This window comes from Struthio camelus, chromosome 6, assembly GCF_040807025.1.
Source record: "Struthio camelus isolate bStrCam1 chromosome 6, bStrCam1.hap1, whole genome shotgun sequence".
In the NCBI taxonomy this organism is placed as follows: Eukaryota; Metazoa; Chordata; class Aves; order Struthioniformes; family Struthionidae; genus Struthio; species Struthio camelus.
Genome location: NC_090947.1, coordinates 41,329,071 through 41,349,421, shown reverse-complemented (window position 1 = coordinate 41,349,421; position 20,351 = coordinate 41,329,071). Strand labels below are relative to the sequence as shown.

Genomic DNA, 20,351 nt, shown 5'->3' with positions numbered 1-20,351 from the left:
ATCTTAAATTGGCATTCTAAACAAAGGAAAACACAGCAGTGTTGTACACGTTCCAAAACTCGTCCAAAAAGCCCAAAGCCTTTATCTATTGCCTACATAAAACCAGGATGTGTCTATATTGGCAATATTATCTCAGCTTTGTAGATCACCTACTCTGCTATTGTTTTACTAAGACCTGGTAGTTGTTCTGACACAGCAGAAGAGGGAAGGACTCTTCTGACATACCCTGCAACCGGATGTTGCAGCCAAGTGTATCAACATTGCATTGAGTTTTGGCATATTAGAAGCAAATCCTAGGCTTGTTCTTTGCTTTCATTTCTCCTTCTTAATTTGCTCTCCTCCATATCTCTAGACACACTTTCCTTAAACTAGCAGGAAAAAATAATAGTCCCTACATTAGATATATGGTTCTGCACAACCTACTGGAACATCCCTTATGTACCTGCAGTACCCATAGCAAAAAGTGATATAGAATTTTGGATTAAACGTTTCACTATGGTAATACATATCAGAGAACTTAAAAACAAACAAACAAAACAAAGAACCCACTGCTCTTCAGCCAAACCCATTGATCTGCCTTCCCATCAGATCTCCTTAGCTAAGGAGGTCCAAATTGTGTCAGGTTGCCTAAGTGCTTCAAGAAACAAAATCATGATTCAGAGAGTGTTGGTTTTCCCTTTCAGTGTGATTACTGAATCAGTGCCCGATTACTGAATCGGTGCCTGATGACGATATTACACTACATGTTCTTCATAGTTAGTTGTGTCATAGGTGATTTCATAACAATTTCAATAGAATTTTGCCACTGGCAAAGTTATTAAATAGCAATAAGACATACTTTAACATCCAACCTAAAGTTTTTTTTTTTTAAATGCCTGTTATTTAAATACCTTAGATTATCATCATTATATTTAACAATTTCCATAGATTTTGTCTATTGCTGGTATAAAGCACATCATGAAATACATACACACTGCTCACGTATCTGTTTACACCTATGAAAAAGTCCATAGGTCTCTAGACAATGATTTAGGTGAAATTCTCAAATGGGTGTACAGGGATTTGTGAGTGCATATTCCACAATTTGCACTTATCTCATGCAAATTCCTGTCATGCATATCATTGCCATAGAAAACCCAGAGAGAAAGTATGTAGGGATTATTGGGCAGAGTCATGTCACTATTTATCTAGTGATGGATGGGTGAATTATTAGAGCTAAAATAAGGGGTAAACCTGATCTCCACCTACTTTTTTTTTTTTTTTTTTTTTAATGAAATTTACTTTACATCTTTGGTTAATTTTCTCCCCCTTCTAAGCCTTCATTTTTGTGGCGTAATACTTTTGATGCTTGGCCAGGGCCAGAGATGCCAAATAACATACAAGAAAGGTTATTCTTTTAATATTTCCATCCATCTGGAAACAGAAATCGGGAGGAGCATTGGCTAACCATTCAAGCTGTTGATTGCTTCTCTGAATCAGACCCAAAACCTAATCCTTTCAAAGTTTACCAGCCACTCTTCCCAGATTGTTATTTTAACCAATTCAAAACTAAAGGCAAATGTGATTTTCAACGTCAGACCCGAATCACCTCTGGGCTGACATTTTGGGAAGTTAAATATTGGATGTGTTTCCAGATGAAAATGTCCTGCAGTCAGATTTTTCTTATAATGATCTTGAGCTGGACCATCAAATCCACTACCAAATGTTAGACATATATATAATTTAAATCAGGATACCTTATATCAAATCCATCATTTGTTTTAAATTAAAGAGCTAAAAATCGCAAGATCTTCAGGTAATATGAGAGCTCTCCTAGTGTTAAACAAAGTGACTTTTTAATACATCATTTTTATGGAATTAGTGTAATTAAATAATAATAGCCTTTACTAAATTGATAACGTATACAATTTTTTCTATAGTTAGGATAAAGAATATTCAGGGAATTATAAAATAACTTTATCACAAAGACAAATAAAAAGGCTTTCAAGGATCACCCAAATATTTACACAATCTCTTTGTGGAGAGCTATATATGCCCTTATTTCACATCTGTTGGTAACTTTTTCTGTGGAATGTGTTTCCAAGAAAATGCTTCCAAAACAGGCCAGAATCTACTTTCAGCACTTCTGCAAATGGATAATATTAAAAAGAATACTAACATATCCTAACAATACGTTATCTTCTTTCTGTCTCAGTAAATATCATCATTTCTTGTTCAGCTGATGCCCTTCCTGAACCTTTTCAACAGAAGCAAGGTTGAAAAATGATCCAAAATATCCTGAAAGAATTAGCATAGAAGTATAGGAATGGAGTTGTTGGATTTTTTTTAAATTTGTAATTTAGAAAAGTATTAAATATGGGAGCATGCATGCATATATATTTGAATTTTTATCTAGTTTTAATAAACCAAAGACTCATATGAACTATTAGAAATAGTATAAGAAAAAGTAATTATTACTACATTGTCTTTATAGAAAGACATTGTCTCTATAGAACTACAGTATTCTGCATTGTCTCTATAGAACTAATAGAGAAAATTATATTCTTATCTAATTCTGAAAATTGTGTAGGTAAAAGTACCACTGATTTTAACATTTCTTTCATGAATCTGTATTGGCACATTCATTTTATTTTAACAGACAAAATACTGTCTTCTTCTCACTCCTCCTTAGTTTCTTAGAGTGTCAGAAAAATTGTAATAAATTTAGTGGTCCCTTTTATTTATAAAAATAAAATTAATATTAAAAACACATTAGCATGGGCAAAGACATCATTACATTCCTTTACACCAAATATTAACACTGATGAAATGTCAGTCTAGTATGACTGAGTTAAGAGCAAAGGCAAGTTACATAAATTGCTTTCTATCTTCTAAAATTATTCTTTGTATTGATTAATCAAACTCCCTCAAATCCCTTAATGTCTTGAGGCCTCGAAAGCCTCATGTATTTATTCTTTAAGAAAGCATGTGTAACATTTACATTAAAAACATTTAAAATAACAACAAGAGCAATTTGTCAGTTCTGTAGAGCACTTGCTTACCGTGTGGTCCTGTGTACTAATGATGTCTGCAAGTGTTAAGTTGTGTTGGGAATGATTTCTTCTATGACGGCTTACCTAAAACAATGCAAGGATTTAAATTTAGAGAGGATTCAAATACATGTAGGTAAAAAGGGACCAACTAATATAATCCCTGGACACAAACAGCATGCACTGTATGTAGTCTGGAAAACCCAGCTTGTTTTAGCACCACTTTTCGGTGAAAAGTGGTGCTCCTCTGAGCTCTGTATATTTGAGGTACACAGCTACCAGACTCAGAAGACCTCTAGCATCTGTGTGCTTCTTTGCAAAGTAACGTTGGCAAGTTAAGCTAAGAATTACATGATTGATAACAATTGTTTGAAATTACTTTGTTTCCACCAACGTCTGTTTAATCAGCTAGGTGCTGTTGTGCCCATTTTACAGAAGATGGGGGAATGAGATATTCATTATAACCTCAAAGCCACATAGCAAATCACTGATAGAACAAGCAGCTACAACATAAACGGGAATAGAACTGAATGTAACTAGGATATTTAAAATGCTTTAAAGCTATTTCAAACTCTCCATGACTGGAAGAATACAACAATGTTCATCTCTGATTCCACCACAGTTCCCAAGGACCAAGTCCTTGATTTTCTCAGTTCCCTCTTTTCCAGGAGGGGGGCTATATAATTATCTGTATCTGAAATCTGGAAAATTGTTAGAGTGTACCAGAAACAGGTTAAATAGGTGCAGCATCCTTGCAAACCTGCAACTAAGAACCAGTCACCCAAAAGTATGTGTGTGTATATATATATATATATATTATTTTTTTTTAGAACTTTGTTTAACTTTAGTGTGAATCAAAAATTATATAGTTTGAAGTTGAGATCCCTTAAAATTCAGTGGTTATCTCTTAACTGAAACAAAAAATACAAATAAAAATATGATTTCATCTAGTTTTCACTGTATTCATAAGGCATTCCCCTTTTCCCTATTAAAACAGAGTTAACTGAGAGTCATAATGTATTCTGTTTATATTTTACTGTCTGAATATAGAAAATGTTCTTAATTAATCCAGAGGGCCACGCTCAGAAAACAGTTAAACATATTATGATCCCATATTTTTTTCCTCCACACATTGCTTTCATGTTTATTTGTAAGCACTAACATTTGTGAGCCTTGAAATCTATATCCTAGATATTGCTCTACCCTCCTAGTCAGAGCTAATGAGCTTAATGAATTACCGGTTCTAAATTTAATACAAACATTTCAAAGAAAGAGATAAAACATTCTTCACAATTCAAAAGTTTCTCTGACCTATTTACGAAGAATATCACTTAACAATTTCATTAAGGGTGAGTAACAGCTGGTGACATGGCTGTGTCCTAAAGTGTTTTTCTCTCTTAATATTCTGCATCTTAAGCAATCGAGCTTTCATAAGAAATACTTTAGTTAGTGGCAGTCCCTCCTTTGGGGAGAAAAAAAATGTCAGACCACATTTTCTGTATTTTGCAATCTTGTTTTCAGGAGTGTCATGTTCCTGTTTTATTAGCATGTAGGGTAAACAAGAATGATTTGCTGATGCTATTGAGAGAACTTCTAAGATTATGATCTTTCTGTTTAGATTTTGGATGGAACTTAATATTAATGCAAGCAGAGGCATGTATATAAATTCAAAATAAATTAATTCAATTTATCTTTTTCTTTATCTTTGCTATTCAATAACTCTGAAGGTCCTATAGCACATAAGGCATATAACTGAACTATTCAGGTCTAGCTCATAAGAAGTCTTTCTTACCCGGATATCTCATTCTAATTATTCTTTAACATACAGCAAAGCATATTGCCTACTGATGCTTTTAAAAATATATTATTCACTCATCCAAGTTAAATAACAAGACACACCACTACTCCACAATATCTATTTTAACATTCAGCTAGTATCTCCAGGAGCCATATGTGTCTGTTGGGGGCCCTACAAGCAACTTTGTGAAGTGTAGAGCATTGATCAGAGCTTTCAGTCTGGTCTTACGTTCAGTGATCAGAGCATTAGAAAGAGAAATGCTCACAATTTTATACATACTAAAAAGAATATATCAGAGGCACTAAATCCATCCACAACCAACTGAAGGAAGGTGATAATAAAAAGACACTATTTCAGTAGTACTAGCAAATTATTATTAGTAGTATAATAAAGTGACAATAGTAAGATTTCCAGGAAACATGAAAGGAAAGGGAAAAAAATTAGATTCCAGTTACAGATGCTTTATATACTCTGAAAACTCTTCCATGTATGCAAAGGAGAAATTTAAAGGCAAAATATACAGGCACAATGAGAAAGAACAGGCCTCTTACCTGATTATTCAGCGTGACTCTTTTACAATTTTGCTAAAATGGTAAATGTTTCTCTTACAGGGCAAAATAAAAGAAATCGCATCAGATAACATTGCTGGGCTGCAAAGTAAACTCACACAAGAAAGTCCTGAAGCTCCCAAGTCTGAATCTAGTTAGAGAATTATAACCAAAATCCACAGCTATGTAAGCTCTTCCGGTAAAGCATTCCAAATGTTTGGCCTACCAAAGGAATTAATGGAAACTCCAACAAAGTTCTTACTCATTTCTAGCAATCTCTTAGTTTAGGAATGAAACTTTGAAAAATAGAACCAAAATAGTGTGACAAGATTTTGCAGCAACAACGACGACAATATAGTTTTTAATAAGATGGATTTTCTAAAATTCCATTAGGCTTCATACAAATTTGATAATAAATATATTTTGCAAATATCCAGACTACCAGATGAGGTAGTCATGTCACTTTCTTTGCGATATATTCAGTTCAGTATTAATACATACTTAACAGAAGAACCGGGATGACCGTAAGTCAAAATACTCACATTTATAAACAAATTTTCAGTATTCCTTTAGTATAGCAAAAATGCAAACTTAAACAAAAGCTAAAAATTTTCAAGGGCATGTTTCTGAGTTACCCAAACATTCAAAGGAAAGCCTACGCACAAGTAATTTCATTCTTTCATACAGATTTTAATAAATAGACCATAAAAGAGATGTTTCAAGATTTCCTCTCTATAGCTCCCTTCGATTACCCTAATAAACTGAAGCAAAACCTAAATATCTGTCACAAGTCCTCTACCTCACCTCACAGCGTACCATGAAAGGCAGAGATTTATAAGAGAAGTTTGTGAGATTCCTTTTTAGGAAAGTCAGCTTATCAGCAGTTTTCTGATTTGACGAACATTCTTCAGTCAGCAACAATGTCACCTGCAGCATTAAAAATCCACTCTGTGAGCGCTTGCAAGTTTCTGGGCAAGTCTAGTTTTGTTAAATTCAGCCTCAGCCACTTCCCTCCCCCTCACCGCTTCCCTTAGCTAAGGGGTATCTATCTCCTACCAGAATTATTCTTGCATCTAAGCACTAAACCATCATCATACTTTCTACTAAGGCAAAGCCTCCATTGCATATGCCTGGCATCCCAAAGTGAAGGGACAACCATCTCACAAATGCTATTTTAACATTAATGAAGTAAAATACAATAACCTGATGTCCAATTTCATTTCTTTCTGTGCTCCCATTTGTTCTTTAAATCGTCCCTCTTTTTTTCAGGAATTCATTACTACTAACTCATTGTTAGTCTCTGCACAGTGAGGCATTGATTTAAACAGAGACTTTGAGGACTGATTTGGATTTTATTGCCCATTAGAAACGTATTTCTGACCTAATTCATCTAGTCAATGAAAAGAAGCATACTTTTTTTTTGACTTCAACCAAACCTAACAAAAACCAACTACCACTTCTCAAAAAGACCAGATAGGCTGTTTGAGTGCAATCTAGGGACAGTGACTTACTACCTAAAATGTTGTTCTGAATTCACTTTTATCCCTAAATAATTATGACAATTTTAAGAACTTCCTAGGTCATTTCCAAAGAGGAAAAGATTATTAAATAATACTAAACAATCTTTTCACCATAGATTATTTCTAATCATCTAATTCACCGTAGAGTATTTACCCACAAAATCCACAAGTAGCCTGGTAAAACCATAGTTTGAGTGAAACCAATAGCACCTTTGAAACTGAACTGTGGCTTGAACTAGGACTAAGACAAATTCTACCTTCTGTTTCCCCAGTTAATTGCGGTCCCGTTCCACGAAGGAGGAGGTTCTCATGGAAGTTTTCATTACATTTCTACAAAGACATTTTCAGTCTGTTCATGTTTTGGCCTTTCTTCTTAGGGTCATCTATTGTTTTATTTCATCATATTTACACTGAAATAAAGTATCATTGAGATTCCTTTCTAAATACCAAAAAAAAACACAAAAGGCCCCTACCATCCAGAGCTTACTCTAAACTGCTAAACTCTGGACCTGATCCAGCAAAACACTTTGGAATGTGCTTAAGTGGTTTTCTGGATCAGGGCCAAAACACTCAATTCTTTATAGGATCGAGCTTTCTGGTGGCAGTTTGAAAGTTTGCAATAAAAGTACAAACTAGTCACATAAACTTTTGTGAAAAGCATTCTCTTGACAAAGAAGGAGGGGTGACACCTGATTTAATGATGTCTCTATTCGTTTCATTCCCAGTCACTCTGATACAGTAGTGACAGTCCATAATTGCTTAGATAGAGAAACTTAACAAAAACATATTGTAGCATTTCTTATAGCACCATCTTTTGAAAGACACCTAGTCTATGGCAAGGGAAAAGAGAATCCTGTAACGTTTCATTCACTGCTGTGTTCTAAACAATTTGTTTTATTTTAAAGATCTAAGTCCATCGTTATCTACAGAAATTATTTGGAAACAACTCTGATATGATATGATGTCTCTTCTGCTACAAAAGATGCTGAGAAAATTCCAGGGCTTCCTCCTCAGAGATATTCCTTTGCCATTTCAGCAGATAAGTATTTTTCTGTCCATCTTCAAGAAATGGAAGCTGTCAAGAAACAGCTGGAGTGATCCTCTCTCCCCCCAGTGCCGAAAATTTCAGTGTTAGATCTGTGAAACAACTAAGCGGAAAGACCCCATTCAGCCCCAGAGAAAACTCCTCTGTGAATCAGCAGACTCCTTGCCAGTGGTCGCAGCCACCAGGGTCGTCCTTCAAAAGGACCCTATGCTCCTCACTTGATCTGCTAACACTGTCCTCAAGAGAGTCACCTTAGATCCACACCTTGTGTTTTTCCTCCTTGCTTGTCCAAAGAGATTTCTTCAGAGGAAAAAAGTAAAGGGGATTACAAGGCAGCATAACATGACATTAACTCTCTCTATTTTTCTCTGAGACTTCCAGAGAGAAAGAGAAGCATGAAGTATGATTTCAGTCTGGCCCTCGCCAGCCCTACTTTGTTCCTAGCTTTTCCTCCCCACCCCCAGGTCCCTGAAAAATCATTACTACACAGGTGACTAAACTCTGTGCCCAGAAATAGGATGTATGGATGGATGGAGCTTTTGTGCGCTGACTGCAGACCAGATAATCTCTCTATGCATCATTTAATAAGAAAACCACTTCACACTCCTTACAGGCTTCAGTATGTTACATATTACATACTCTCAGCAGAGCCTGTGGCATGAAAACAGAAAAAAAAAAAACCAAAACAAACAAAAAAAAACACAGGATTGTCCAGGATTGTGTGTGTATTCTCTCTACATGTCTCCCTTTGAGCACGCTGCCCTCTATATTCGGTTCAGATCTCCAGAGTTTGTGAAAACAACGGTAATGGCTTTGCCTCCCTTGACCTCTAGCTCTCTTATAAATCAGAATCCTATAGACCTTTCCCTCAGAGAGAAGGTCCTCCTTCACATTGAAGTCTATGAAGGTAGGTATTTTATATGAAGACAATTTAATCACATGGGCATGCTCTCCAGCTTCAGAACTTACTGTAGACAAGCATCACAATGGTTTTACTGTGGATATAACTAGATTCATTCAGCTCTTTCATGCAGGAAGTATAAGAGCAAAATATTTATTCAGATTCTACGTTAAATTTCAGCCAGTGATTAAGACAGATCGTGATCAGAAAACAAACAATTATGAGTCCGATTATAAAGTACAGTCTGTTTGAAGCTATGTCATCTTCTTTCACAAAATTTTTGGAGAGATTCATGGTCATTGATATTTTAACTCCAGAGATAAGTCCAAGAATTCTTATAGACACAGATATCAAGCAGTAGGTATTTTTCTACATTAATGGCTTGCTGATTCTAAGGAACAGATTTTCCCTAGAGTGGCAGCTCTTTTGTCCCTCTCTAGCTACTCAAATGGACTTTGAAACTTGTCCAACTGATCCTTGCTTTGAGGGAGTCCCAGCTGATGTAGTTGGCTTCATTTTTAGCCTTCTTAGGAGTAGGAGATCTGCCAAGACCATATCTAGAAAAGGAGATACAGCTACAAAGGTTCTTACTACCCATATAAGTTAGAGAAATCCTAAGGCTGCTCTAAATTTGACTTTAGATCCCTTAGATTCTGGCACCTGGAGGCTGAGGGATCACAAAGGCACCAACAGCTGGTTTGCCTCTAATCCTTAGGTTTTCCATTCCAGCTGGAAATCAAACTGGGACCTGGTACCAAAGCTTCAATATGCTTTAATTGTATTAAATACAATACCCATTGATTCAAGAAAAGAACATTTCAAGTGGGGGAGGGGATAGAGAGCTATACATTTGTACTAGCCTTTTCCGTGTTACGACCTGTAACAAATACAGTAAATACAGCAATTCGCAGACTGTGGTAGTACTCACCTAGCAACAAATAAATATATATTATAATGGAAAATACATTGATAAGTTTCCTATTCAGATTTTTCTATTTGTAACGTAGTCGGTACTTTTGGTTAATGACAGCGTTACTACATATTACTCTTAACTACTGCAGGTGCTGTGTTTCGGCATTCCAGATGGGTAGTGCACCAATGACAGTGGAAACAAGGAATTTTAAAAACAGCAGGGACAAAAATGCAACACACTTCAATATATCAATATTCTTTGCTACTGTCATATAAGTGTGCAAAAATGTATTCCTTGATGTTATGTCTATAAAAAGTACAAATCAAAGTTAATAAAGACAGAGAGTAATGATAGACTTTTCATGTCCCCTTTGGATCTTAGAAAAATAAATACAACACATGTGGAAATTTGGTTATGACAGCTACTGTGTTAACAGCTCTGACCTGAAATCGCACCCCAAAAGAATATACTCAGGGCAGAGGGGCAGGCAGAATCATTAAAAATTAATAAGTAAATGTGCAATAAACAGAACAACTGCCTTCACAAAATTACATCCAGCACATACACTACAATCAAAACACAGACAAAAGCTCAGGCTTTACTGAAAGGATCGTCTTAACAGAAACAGCCTAATTAACATTGATGTCACACTCCTGTAAGCCATCAGTTACTATATACTATATAAATACCTTTGTATAAAATATTTTTGATTTTCCTAGACGAATGCACAAACCTCTCTAGCGGACGCTATGTTAACGTATCTCTTCATCTTGTCTGCCTAATTCTTTCTCTCGGATTTAAACAAGCCAAAAACTCACCTTATGCTACTGCAGAAGCAATTTTTATTTTTGAAGGTTAATCCAACTCAGCAGGATTTAGGGATGGCACTTTTGCTTGGTCGTAGGCATGTTGGCTCAGGCCAGACAGCTGTTTGGACATTCTCCACTGGGAATCTTGCCCTCAACACCCACAGTTGATGCACATACATGGTCTACTGGCTGCCTACTTCCATGCCCATCTGTTCAGATGGCATGGTGCCCACTCACAAGTTCGCTGGATCCTTGCCCTTAGTGTGTAGATGCCAGGCAATGATGGGCTTAGATGGGCAGCCTGCAAAATACTGAAAGTGATCATTTTTTTCCTGTAGGAAGTCCTTCCTCTGTGATAGCACTGAAGCATGGACACCACATGCTACCCTACACTTAATAACACCTGTGGACATATGTGTGCCAGAAATACAAAGAGAAAAAAATACTGGGAAAAAAAAAAGAAAAGATTGAAAGAGTTTACAAAGATCCGCATGTAAGAAAATGTTCTACATTGTAATCGACAGGAAAGGATCCTCGAGCTAACTTTAATCAGATTGGCTCAAGCATCAGAGCAGCATAGCTGCGGCTACATGAATCAGGGCACAGGCTAGTTTACACTGCTTCCCAGGCCTAGAGAGCTTCTGAAACCCAACTTTGTTTAAATCTAGCTTGGGTACTGCACGTCACTCAGTGGCTATAGTGTATAAAAATCCTAAGGAAGGTCCTATATATCACACTATATATAGGTTCTATATATCACACACTGCATAAAATATTCCATGGAAAATAATGGTACCAATAAAGGTGGAGAGTAAAAAAACTTTAATTTGTGCCATCGCCCTGACAAACAATAACTGAGCGAAATCTACTTAGCAATAAACTGTATGTCCTCTTTTTATAAAAATTAGTAGAGAATAAAAGCTTGTTTCTCTCTTTTTTTTTTTTAAACTCAAAAAGCCAACCATGCTGCAGATATCTTAGGAAAAAGTAGCAATACTAAAATGAAAATATCATTTTCTTCCCAAAGAAAGCTTGATTAACAGTAAATCTACACATAATAACAGTTTTATGACTTTAAATAGTGAGCTACTTGACAATTTAATGTTTTCTATTTGTTAATTATCCACAAAAAGACTTTATTAAAATCTTAATTGAAATTATTTGAACAATATTTTATGTGCATATAAATGCCATAGTATTTTTACAGACTATTCACAGCTCTTTAGCCATCCATCACACGCTGTATGAGATTCATCATAAAAGTTATATATTATAGTTCCTTGTCTTTGACTTGATGCCTTGAACTTTTAAAAGGAGAAAGGGAAAAAAAGTCAAAGAGATCTCACAGAGAATGCTTCCAGAGGAGGATTCCAGAACCCCTAGTTTCTGCCAGCATTTTGGCAAACTAGCACACTTAGGAACACTCACAGAAAATTAATAAAATTAGTAGCAAATACCAACAAAACACATTCACAGAATTATTACAGCTAGTTTTGTGGGGGGGTTTTCTGCCTTGCAGAGGGCACCCAAATACAGTTCTGATGGTTACAAACGCTTGCTAGCAGGCTGGAAAGAGATATAAAAACTATAGCATGATTGGATGTGCAGCCTGGCTTGGGGCTCTGATCTAGTCAGCAGCGGACACGTGTGCTTGAAGGCACATTTAAGCTGTGTCTAACTTAGTGTTTACTCTGGGGTGACTGGATTTGAGAGCGCTGTCCCTACCCTAGAGAATTGTTATCTGTGCCTAGACATCAGTCTTGTCTTTGAGCATGCTCCGCTGAATCAGTCATGTGTGACTACTTGATCTGTTTTGGTCTGGACATACTGTCAAACTGTTGTGCCCAAGTTTCACAGGAGCAGTGCTGAAAACGTCCTGGCTCCAGAATGAAATTAGATTCATCTGGAACATCAGCCAAAAAAGTCTCTATGAGTGTCCAGCATCAAAAAAAAAAAAAAAAAAAAAAGAAAAGAATCTGAATAAAAACTATTTTGTGCTGAATTCCAAGATTAGTTCAGCTTCTTTAATCTGAAGGAGGAAAAAAAAACAGTGAGAATACCTTTGCAGGTCTTTCCATTTCTAACCATTAGGTTGCTGATTCCATGTAACAGAGAGGCAAAACAATGGGCTTACAATGGAAATCCCCTTGTTTTTGTTAGTACAGATATTTTCACTGACAAAGTATGCTCTTAATGTGATTGGAAAGAACATCTTCTAACACAGATCATGCATGACTGAAAACCCCATAGCTAAATATAGATCTTATTAAAAACTACTTAGCGATGATAATTAGAGACTGTATAATATAATACAGCATCACTTGGATACCTGGCCATCTAGATATTATCTAAATGGCCATTTAGTGTGCCACCTGCTCCCCCTTCCTTCTGCACTAATAACCTGAGAAAGCTTATATATTGGCGATTTTTTGTTTTGGTTTGGTTTTCCAGTTGCCTTATCTTAGTCTCTCATATCATCACACACTATACGCTCTCAAAAAGTCAGTATCTCTCATTAGCATTGTCCAGAGGTTCAAAGAACAAAAATAGTAGAAGAAAGAAGGAAGTAAAACTTCTGAAGAGATTTTGCCAGGTGCCATTATAAACACTGACATGAAAGAAAGATGGCAGACAAAGTAATAACTGATCTATTTGAAATAGTTTCTTAAGCAAATAGATGATTTTGCACAGGTCAGTTAGCAGGAAGCCTGTTTGGCATCATAATACTGGAAAAAAAGTGAAAATATTTAAAAGTTTAAGTTTCCTTTCTTATTCCTTTCAGATTTCTCAGTTTTATATCTAATCACAACATTGCAGCAAACCACACAGAACAGCCATGACTGCTAATACTGTTACCCAGCTATGACATTCTTTACATGCAATTTACCTTCATCTCTCAAAAAAATGATATTCTGGCACTTTTATTAAAATCTAATGACATATTAGAAGTGCCATAATACAAAGGTTAGATTTGCTTTTAATATCAAACTTACTTCCTCAAACTTTATTGGTCTTTAGGGCTCTTGATTTGGTTCTTTGTTGCACAGATTTAAAAAAAAAAAAAAAAGCGTCATCTACTTGTGTTTTGGCAAACTGAGAACTACAATTGCAAAACATTACTGTTGTTCATATCGTCTAAGCACTATTTTATTATTTGCCCTATCAGGGATAAAGAAACATTTCAATGGTACAACACTTTTTCTTCTGCTTGCTGTACCCATCCAGAAATTAGTTCATATATTTAAGACAGAATATAAGAAAGAGAAGTGTGTTTACAATCAAAGCATACTGAATCTCCTGGTTTTACTCCTGTAGCATTACACTGACAGTAAATCACATAATGTTAATACAGTAGATAAAGAAAAGAAGAAATGGAATTATCCTGTTTGAAACTTCTGAAGCGTCTAGACAGACTGGAAATTGCCACTGATTTGATTTTCCTCATTCTGTTCCGAAAGAGAAGTCACCTAGCCTACATATAACAGAAAACCCTCAAGAAAACAAAAATCATCAACTGTTTTTGGAAACGCTTGTAGTGTATAAACACAGTACTCCAGATGTTCTGCTAGAGAAGTCACTTACCTTACCTGAGAAGAAAAAAAATAAAAACCCTTAAGAGAATAAATAAATGAGTGTTTGGTAATGTATGAATACATATGAATGCATATTTCAGTGCACATATACCACACTGACAGCAAGGACAGATATTTCTATAGCGAAGGGAAAAAGACCTGTTACTTGAGGCCTTGTTTATATATACCTAGTGTGCGCCGAGTTTCTTCCTCTTTTGTCACCCACCCAAGGAAGGCTTCCAAACAGTACCTGTAACTGTTTCTCCTTGCTTCTCCAGACCTTAACCCACATGTTTAATCCTTGCCTATATAGATATTACTAGGAAGGTAGCTCATCAGGAGACCTAACAGACTGTTCAATCTGTGAGTAGGATTGCTGTCGGGGGGGGGGCATTACAGAACTGCACCAGGCCGAGCATCACGTAACCCAGAAACAGTAGGCAAGTCTGCAAAAGAGCCTTCTTGAAAGAATGAGTAAAATTATGAAACCTTTATCATCACCGTTAATCGCTGCAAACTCACTGAACTTCACTTGTGGCAATTTTTGAAAAGCAGAAGGACATTTAGCTGGCTACTTGTTACAGGAGCTGGGTAAACCATGGTGAAGTTACGTCACCAAAAAGTCCTGTTGTGTACTAATGTCTTAGGTGTGCCTCACTGCACCTTACTACACCTGTTCAACAGGTGCTTCACAGGATCCCAGTTATCCTTGAAATCATGCCTTTTCCACTCCATGAGGAAAACTGAGTGCTGGCCGGACCTGCTCCTCAATATTTCAGAGGGTTAAACAGTTTAACGCCAGAAGTAATCAACCACTCTAACCCCCTATTGACCACAGGCCTTAAAATTTCCTCCAAACTACCCTAGACTTAGGAAATTTCTGTTTGTTATTTTCCTGAAAGAGATGCATTGTTTTACTTGAAGGCACAAAAAAATAGTAAATTTACTAATTCTCTTGATAGTTTCCCTCTAGTCTTTATAAGATGTACCTTAATTCTCATTTTAATTTATAAAACGTACTTTAATTCTCATTTTAACTTTTCGGTTCCAACTTTTAGAAACTTAGTCTTATATAGCCTTTTTCTGCTACACTAAAAAACCCCTTGGATGACCAATATTGCCCCAGTATGTAGGTAATGATGCAATTAAATTTCCTTTCATTTTCCTTCAGAAATTTCATTTCTTAAACACAGTGACGTCTATAGGACCTACACTGGTAAGATATTTTTCCCAATCTTCAAAAATTTTTGTGCCTCTTGCTTACATTATCTGCATTATTTTATAATAAAAAAGGTCGAGACCACAAACATGCACATTAGTCTAATTTTCCTTTCATCACTGCCACTGATAGACATCAATATCTGCTGCCTTCTCTCTTCTTTAGTACATGCAAGGGTCAACTCATATTTTTAACATGGAAACAGCACGTGAGCTCCATTTTGCAGTCAAAGCTTCTGTGAAAACAGTTCCCAGTTTTGGGAACAACGTGGCTTATGTTTCCTATATAAACATATATTTAGATAAAATAAAAATACACTTTCAATCATTAAGCAATCCAGATCACTCTCCACAACTGCCTTTACTCAGACTTATTTTCCAGTGCATCAGTCCCTGATTTATTTTAAAATTTTATTAGAACTGTTCTATTTACTTCTATATCATCAGTAGAAAGAGTGATTAGGGTCAAGCTTACTACTAGTCCCTGGAGAACAGCTCTGAAAATTCACCCAGTTGATGATGATTCACCAGAGACTACTCTCTGAAATGTGTAAATTAATCAGTTCTTAATCCATTTAACATGTGCTTTACTGATACAGCACATAGCTAATATTTAATCAGAATGTCACGTACTATTAAATCAAGTGACTTACAAAGTCTGGGTATACTTCGTGAATATGGTTGCTTTTTGCAATAAAACTTGTATCAAAAATAATGCTGCTTTATTTTTTGAAATTCTCTTTTTCATTAAATCATGGTGAATGACAATTAAAAAGAAATAAAATTAAGGATATAATTAAAACCTGTAACAACTTTTCCGTTAGTTGATCCAGTATTTTCTTAAGCTGCCAATTATCTGAGTCACTCCATTTGCACCAATATTAAAAAAGGGAAAAGATTCCTTTCTGAGCCTTTTGTAATTTCCATGGCAATCCAAGATTCATTTTAAATTAAAATCAAGTGGTAAGGATCACCTCAGAGAGCTCTTTAAGGCTGTAGCATGACAGTTATCTAATTTTACTTAAATTTTGCTGAATGTTGCTCAGACATTCATCACTTGGAGACACTTTTCAAGTTTTTTTTCAGTCTCTTTCTACAATGGATGTCATAACAAAAACCAATTAATTAATCAGTATATCTCAGTTTGTCATTACCTAGATTGAGTGGTTATAGGTTTATAAAACTATGAACGCGTTCCTACAGTGTCTTATAGAACAGAACTAATTAGAATCTACAATTTCCACATGCTAAAATGATAAAATGGATCTTGCATGGCACTGCCTTTTATACAATCATTTCTTCATCTGCAAGGAAAGTTGCCAAATCAAAAACGGAATAAAATATGTCTCATTTATATAGGTGTATATAACTTCAGAAAGATAGAGGCAATTTGGTGTACTGTCACACCAATTTTTAAAATATCTGCTTATATCTTCTTTTAGTTTTAAGTATGTGCATGCTAATATGGAAATACTGCAGAAGATAAATCTCCCTAAATTATAATTCCTTCAGTAATTTATTATACATTGCCATAGAAACTAATTTGCAAACTATTTTCTATGCGGATCTAAAAGCATAAAAATTATAAGCATCTTAAAATGCTTATTCAGAGCACTGTTTAAATGTCAGTATTCAGAGAACCATTCCTTCCACAACAGAAATATCCAAAATACTGTAAAAGGAGCCTGACCTAAAAATTCTAGTCCAAATATGTAGAGTGTCAGGCTCATTACACAAATATGGTCATGCACACGCATACAGAGACTGACGTAAATTTTCAGAAAAAATAGCATAAAAGTACATGTAATTCTAATAGGTGCATAAGTATGAGCAGTGGGGAGTTTAAATGGTTGTTTGCATATATACTACTGTGAGAATTCCTGTATTTGTAGTAGAAATGTAGATGGGGGGGACTTAATTTTTTAATAACTACTAAAAGATTAATAAATTGTCAAAGATCTCATGTATGAACTCTTCTGCTCTCAAAATTGCTTACATATGCTTTGTAAGTGATATTTTTCTGAGCCTAACACCCTCTGTTTTGTAGGTCATACAGATATCTACAGACTGCGAGGACACTGAAGGCGCTTGTCCTTTAGCCTTCTGCCTCACAACATGATTGAGCATCCATATACCTTACAACCATACACCCTGTCGAGTGTTATTCTCTTACATATCACAATTTACCTCGCTTTCTCCACTCAAACATGCAACCAAGCTGAGCAACAAGCTGCTTCAGCTGCCATGTCATTTCAGTTTTTACACATCTTCTCTTTTTATGCGTGCTCTACATCTCAGTGATGTCTCTTCTCCCCATTCCACTGCCATAGGCTACAAGTCAGGAACAAAGCTCAGACTCAATGTCAAACAGAGTGAAAATGGGAAAATATCATACAGGAGAAAATTAATGGGCACAAACACAGCTCCAAAACTTCCATCCTTATGGGCTTTGCAACTTTCCATTATTTCTTGGTAAAAATGGAAATGAAACAAAGTAATAGTCTCTGTGTAGAAAACACCTTAAAAAGTATTCAGCTAGGGAAAATAAAAGTCAAAAAAATTGAAGGTTGTACAGTTAAGCTTGCATATTAAGGAATAAATAATCCTGAGAAGTGTGCAAACAGCCCCATTTTATCTGCAGCATTAACTTTTCTTCTGCTCCACAACCGATCTCCTGCCTCCCCTTTTACAAGCCATGAAGTGAAGCCACAAAAGTGGAGGCTTACATATTCAAAATGCCTCAGCGATTTACAGTCTCAAGTCTAGGTCTAGGAAGTGATGAAGTCCAAGGCTGAAATCATGCTTCTCTGGTCAAACCGAGGCCTTCCTTTTATTTCAATAGGGAAACAGTTTCAGAGTGAAATGCAGATAAAATCTCTCTCCTGACAACAGGTTTCTTAGCCATTTAGTTTGTTCAAAATCTTACCTTTAATCTTTTTCTGTTTTTTTAATGTTTTTTGTTATATACAGTTTTATTTTTTAAGAAACTTATGATGATTGCAACCTATATTTGGAAAAAATCACTTTTCATTAAAGCCACTGGCAAATACATAGACTTTAATTGTATGGAACCATAGCCTTAGATTTCATATTAACTGAATGGCTAATGACATCTAATTCATGACACCAGACTCTCTTATAAATGCTTTTTTTTTTTTTTTTTTTTATGTAAAGAAAGTAGATAGCCCAGAGCATATTAATATATAAGATAAAGCGGATATTTCTTGTTTTTACTCTCACACTATACAGGTACTTTATTAGAGAAATAGTTTTATTCAGAACCCGCTTTCTTCCCCAAACAAATCTATTCTTCAAAGAGTAGTAATCCTCCTCCTCCTTTTGTAGCTCCCAAAAATCAGATTCTGACTAAGTAAAACAGAAAAGTAAATACTAATATGACAATTATTAACATATTTGTTTATTTGGATCTGGATGCTTGATTAGTTAATGAGTTAGGTCAGCTAAATTATCTTCCATTCATTCACGAGGTAACACTACACCAGACAGGATTGTGCTTCATCCTCCCCTGTAGACATTACCTGAACATAGTTAATATAAGATTAATAAACTTCTAAATTTTATTAACTGATTTGCTTATCTTTTCACTATTTGAAATGTAGTATTCATATTTAGGAACTAGCATGTTTTAACTACGAGCTTAACACAAATAAAGCTTTTGATGTCTTTCAGATGACACAGTGGATAAATAAAATGCATCTTTTTTGGGGGTGCTTGTATTCATGCTGCGTCTTCAGTCTGTTTATTAAGTAATCATTTCTGGGTACAAGTGTCAACACAATTTATGTTTTGAATAATGTGGAGCAGATAACCTCAATTAACAAGTAATTAGAGTCATTTTCCTATTAAGCAGTTTCCCTAATTGTTCTTGAAACCTGGAACTAAAATTGTAATAAATAATAAGCGGCCAAAACATGTTCCTGCATTAGCTTAATCCAGGCTCTTCCATTGGAGCCTGTGAAAAATACAGTGGAAATAAGGGCTAAATATCCAATGCGTGCATGACGTCGAGAGATGAGGGAAAAGGGTGTTTCGTGGCTAGAGACCTCAGCGTAGCTCCCTCTTTTCCTGTGTTTCTTCACAGTTTCCCCCCCCCCCCGCAACATGATTCTCTCTCCTTCCTCTTTCTTCTCTCTTTTCACCTCCATGAACTTTTATATGAACACCTAACACATAAAGAGTTGTACTTAATCATTACTGTAGATTGACTAGAGCTTATCAAGGGAAAGCCACCACACAGTGAATACATAGGGTATCTTTTCTGCCTAACTATAGCCTCCAGCACAAGTCAGTCTGGTATCTCATATTCTAACTTGCCAGAATTCTACACATCTTTTTACATAAAAGAATAAATGTATTGTGTTTTCTGCTCTGTTGTATAGAGCAATTTGTGCTTTTGCCACTGGTCATTGCAAAAATCTCCTTCTCTTTGATATCTGTCTTTAAATAGATGTTGCATCTCAATTACAGTAGATGAGCTCAGAGAACATAAAAATTTAAAATGTATTTCTCTACTTGTACTATAGATGTATTTCTCTACTTGTTTTTCATGAACTCATGAAAAACACCTATCTTGCATTCTAGCTGTTGTTGCCAAAAAAAAAGAAATATCTAGTTAAATCCTAAAAGAAATCCAACAGCTGCTCTTCACCCTAAGCCAAAACAAACAAACAAACAAAAAACTAACAGAAAACCAACACAGAAATCCCCAGCACTACAGAAGAAAGCAAGTGCAATAATATTCTCTTCTCCTACAAACCTCAACCTTTGTCAAAGCCTCAGGTCTTGCAGATATATTTATCACAATTGCAGCTGGAGAGCTGTACTGATAGGATATACCATTTTCCCCAGACAACAGGCAAGGAGAATAATTTCTTACAGTCTACGAAGAAAACACAGTGCCAGTGACTGCCCTAAAAGGTACTCAGTCAGTATATTTCTAATTAGACCACCCCAATGGATACTTTCTTGTTGTCTCTA

General features: G+C 35.7%; 1 protein-coding gene across 7 annotated transcripts in view; it reads right to left on the bottom strand.

Annotated features, from left to right (window-relative positions):
* Positions 1-20,351, bottom strand: part of ARHGAP15 (Rho GTPase activating protein 15) — a 351,974-nt gene that overhangs the window by 289,431 nt on the left and 42,192 nt on the right. For all 7 annotated transcript variants that reach the window (XM_068949292.1, XM_009677349.2, XM_068949295.1 and 4 more), the window contains one exon: positions 3,042-3,116. In XM_068949292.1, the coding sequence (XP_068805393.1) occupies positions 3,042-3,116 (75 nt within the window). The remainder of the gene's footprint in view (positions 1-3,041; positions 3,117-20,351) is intronic.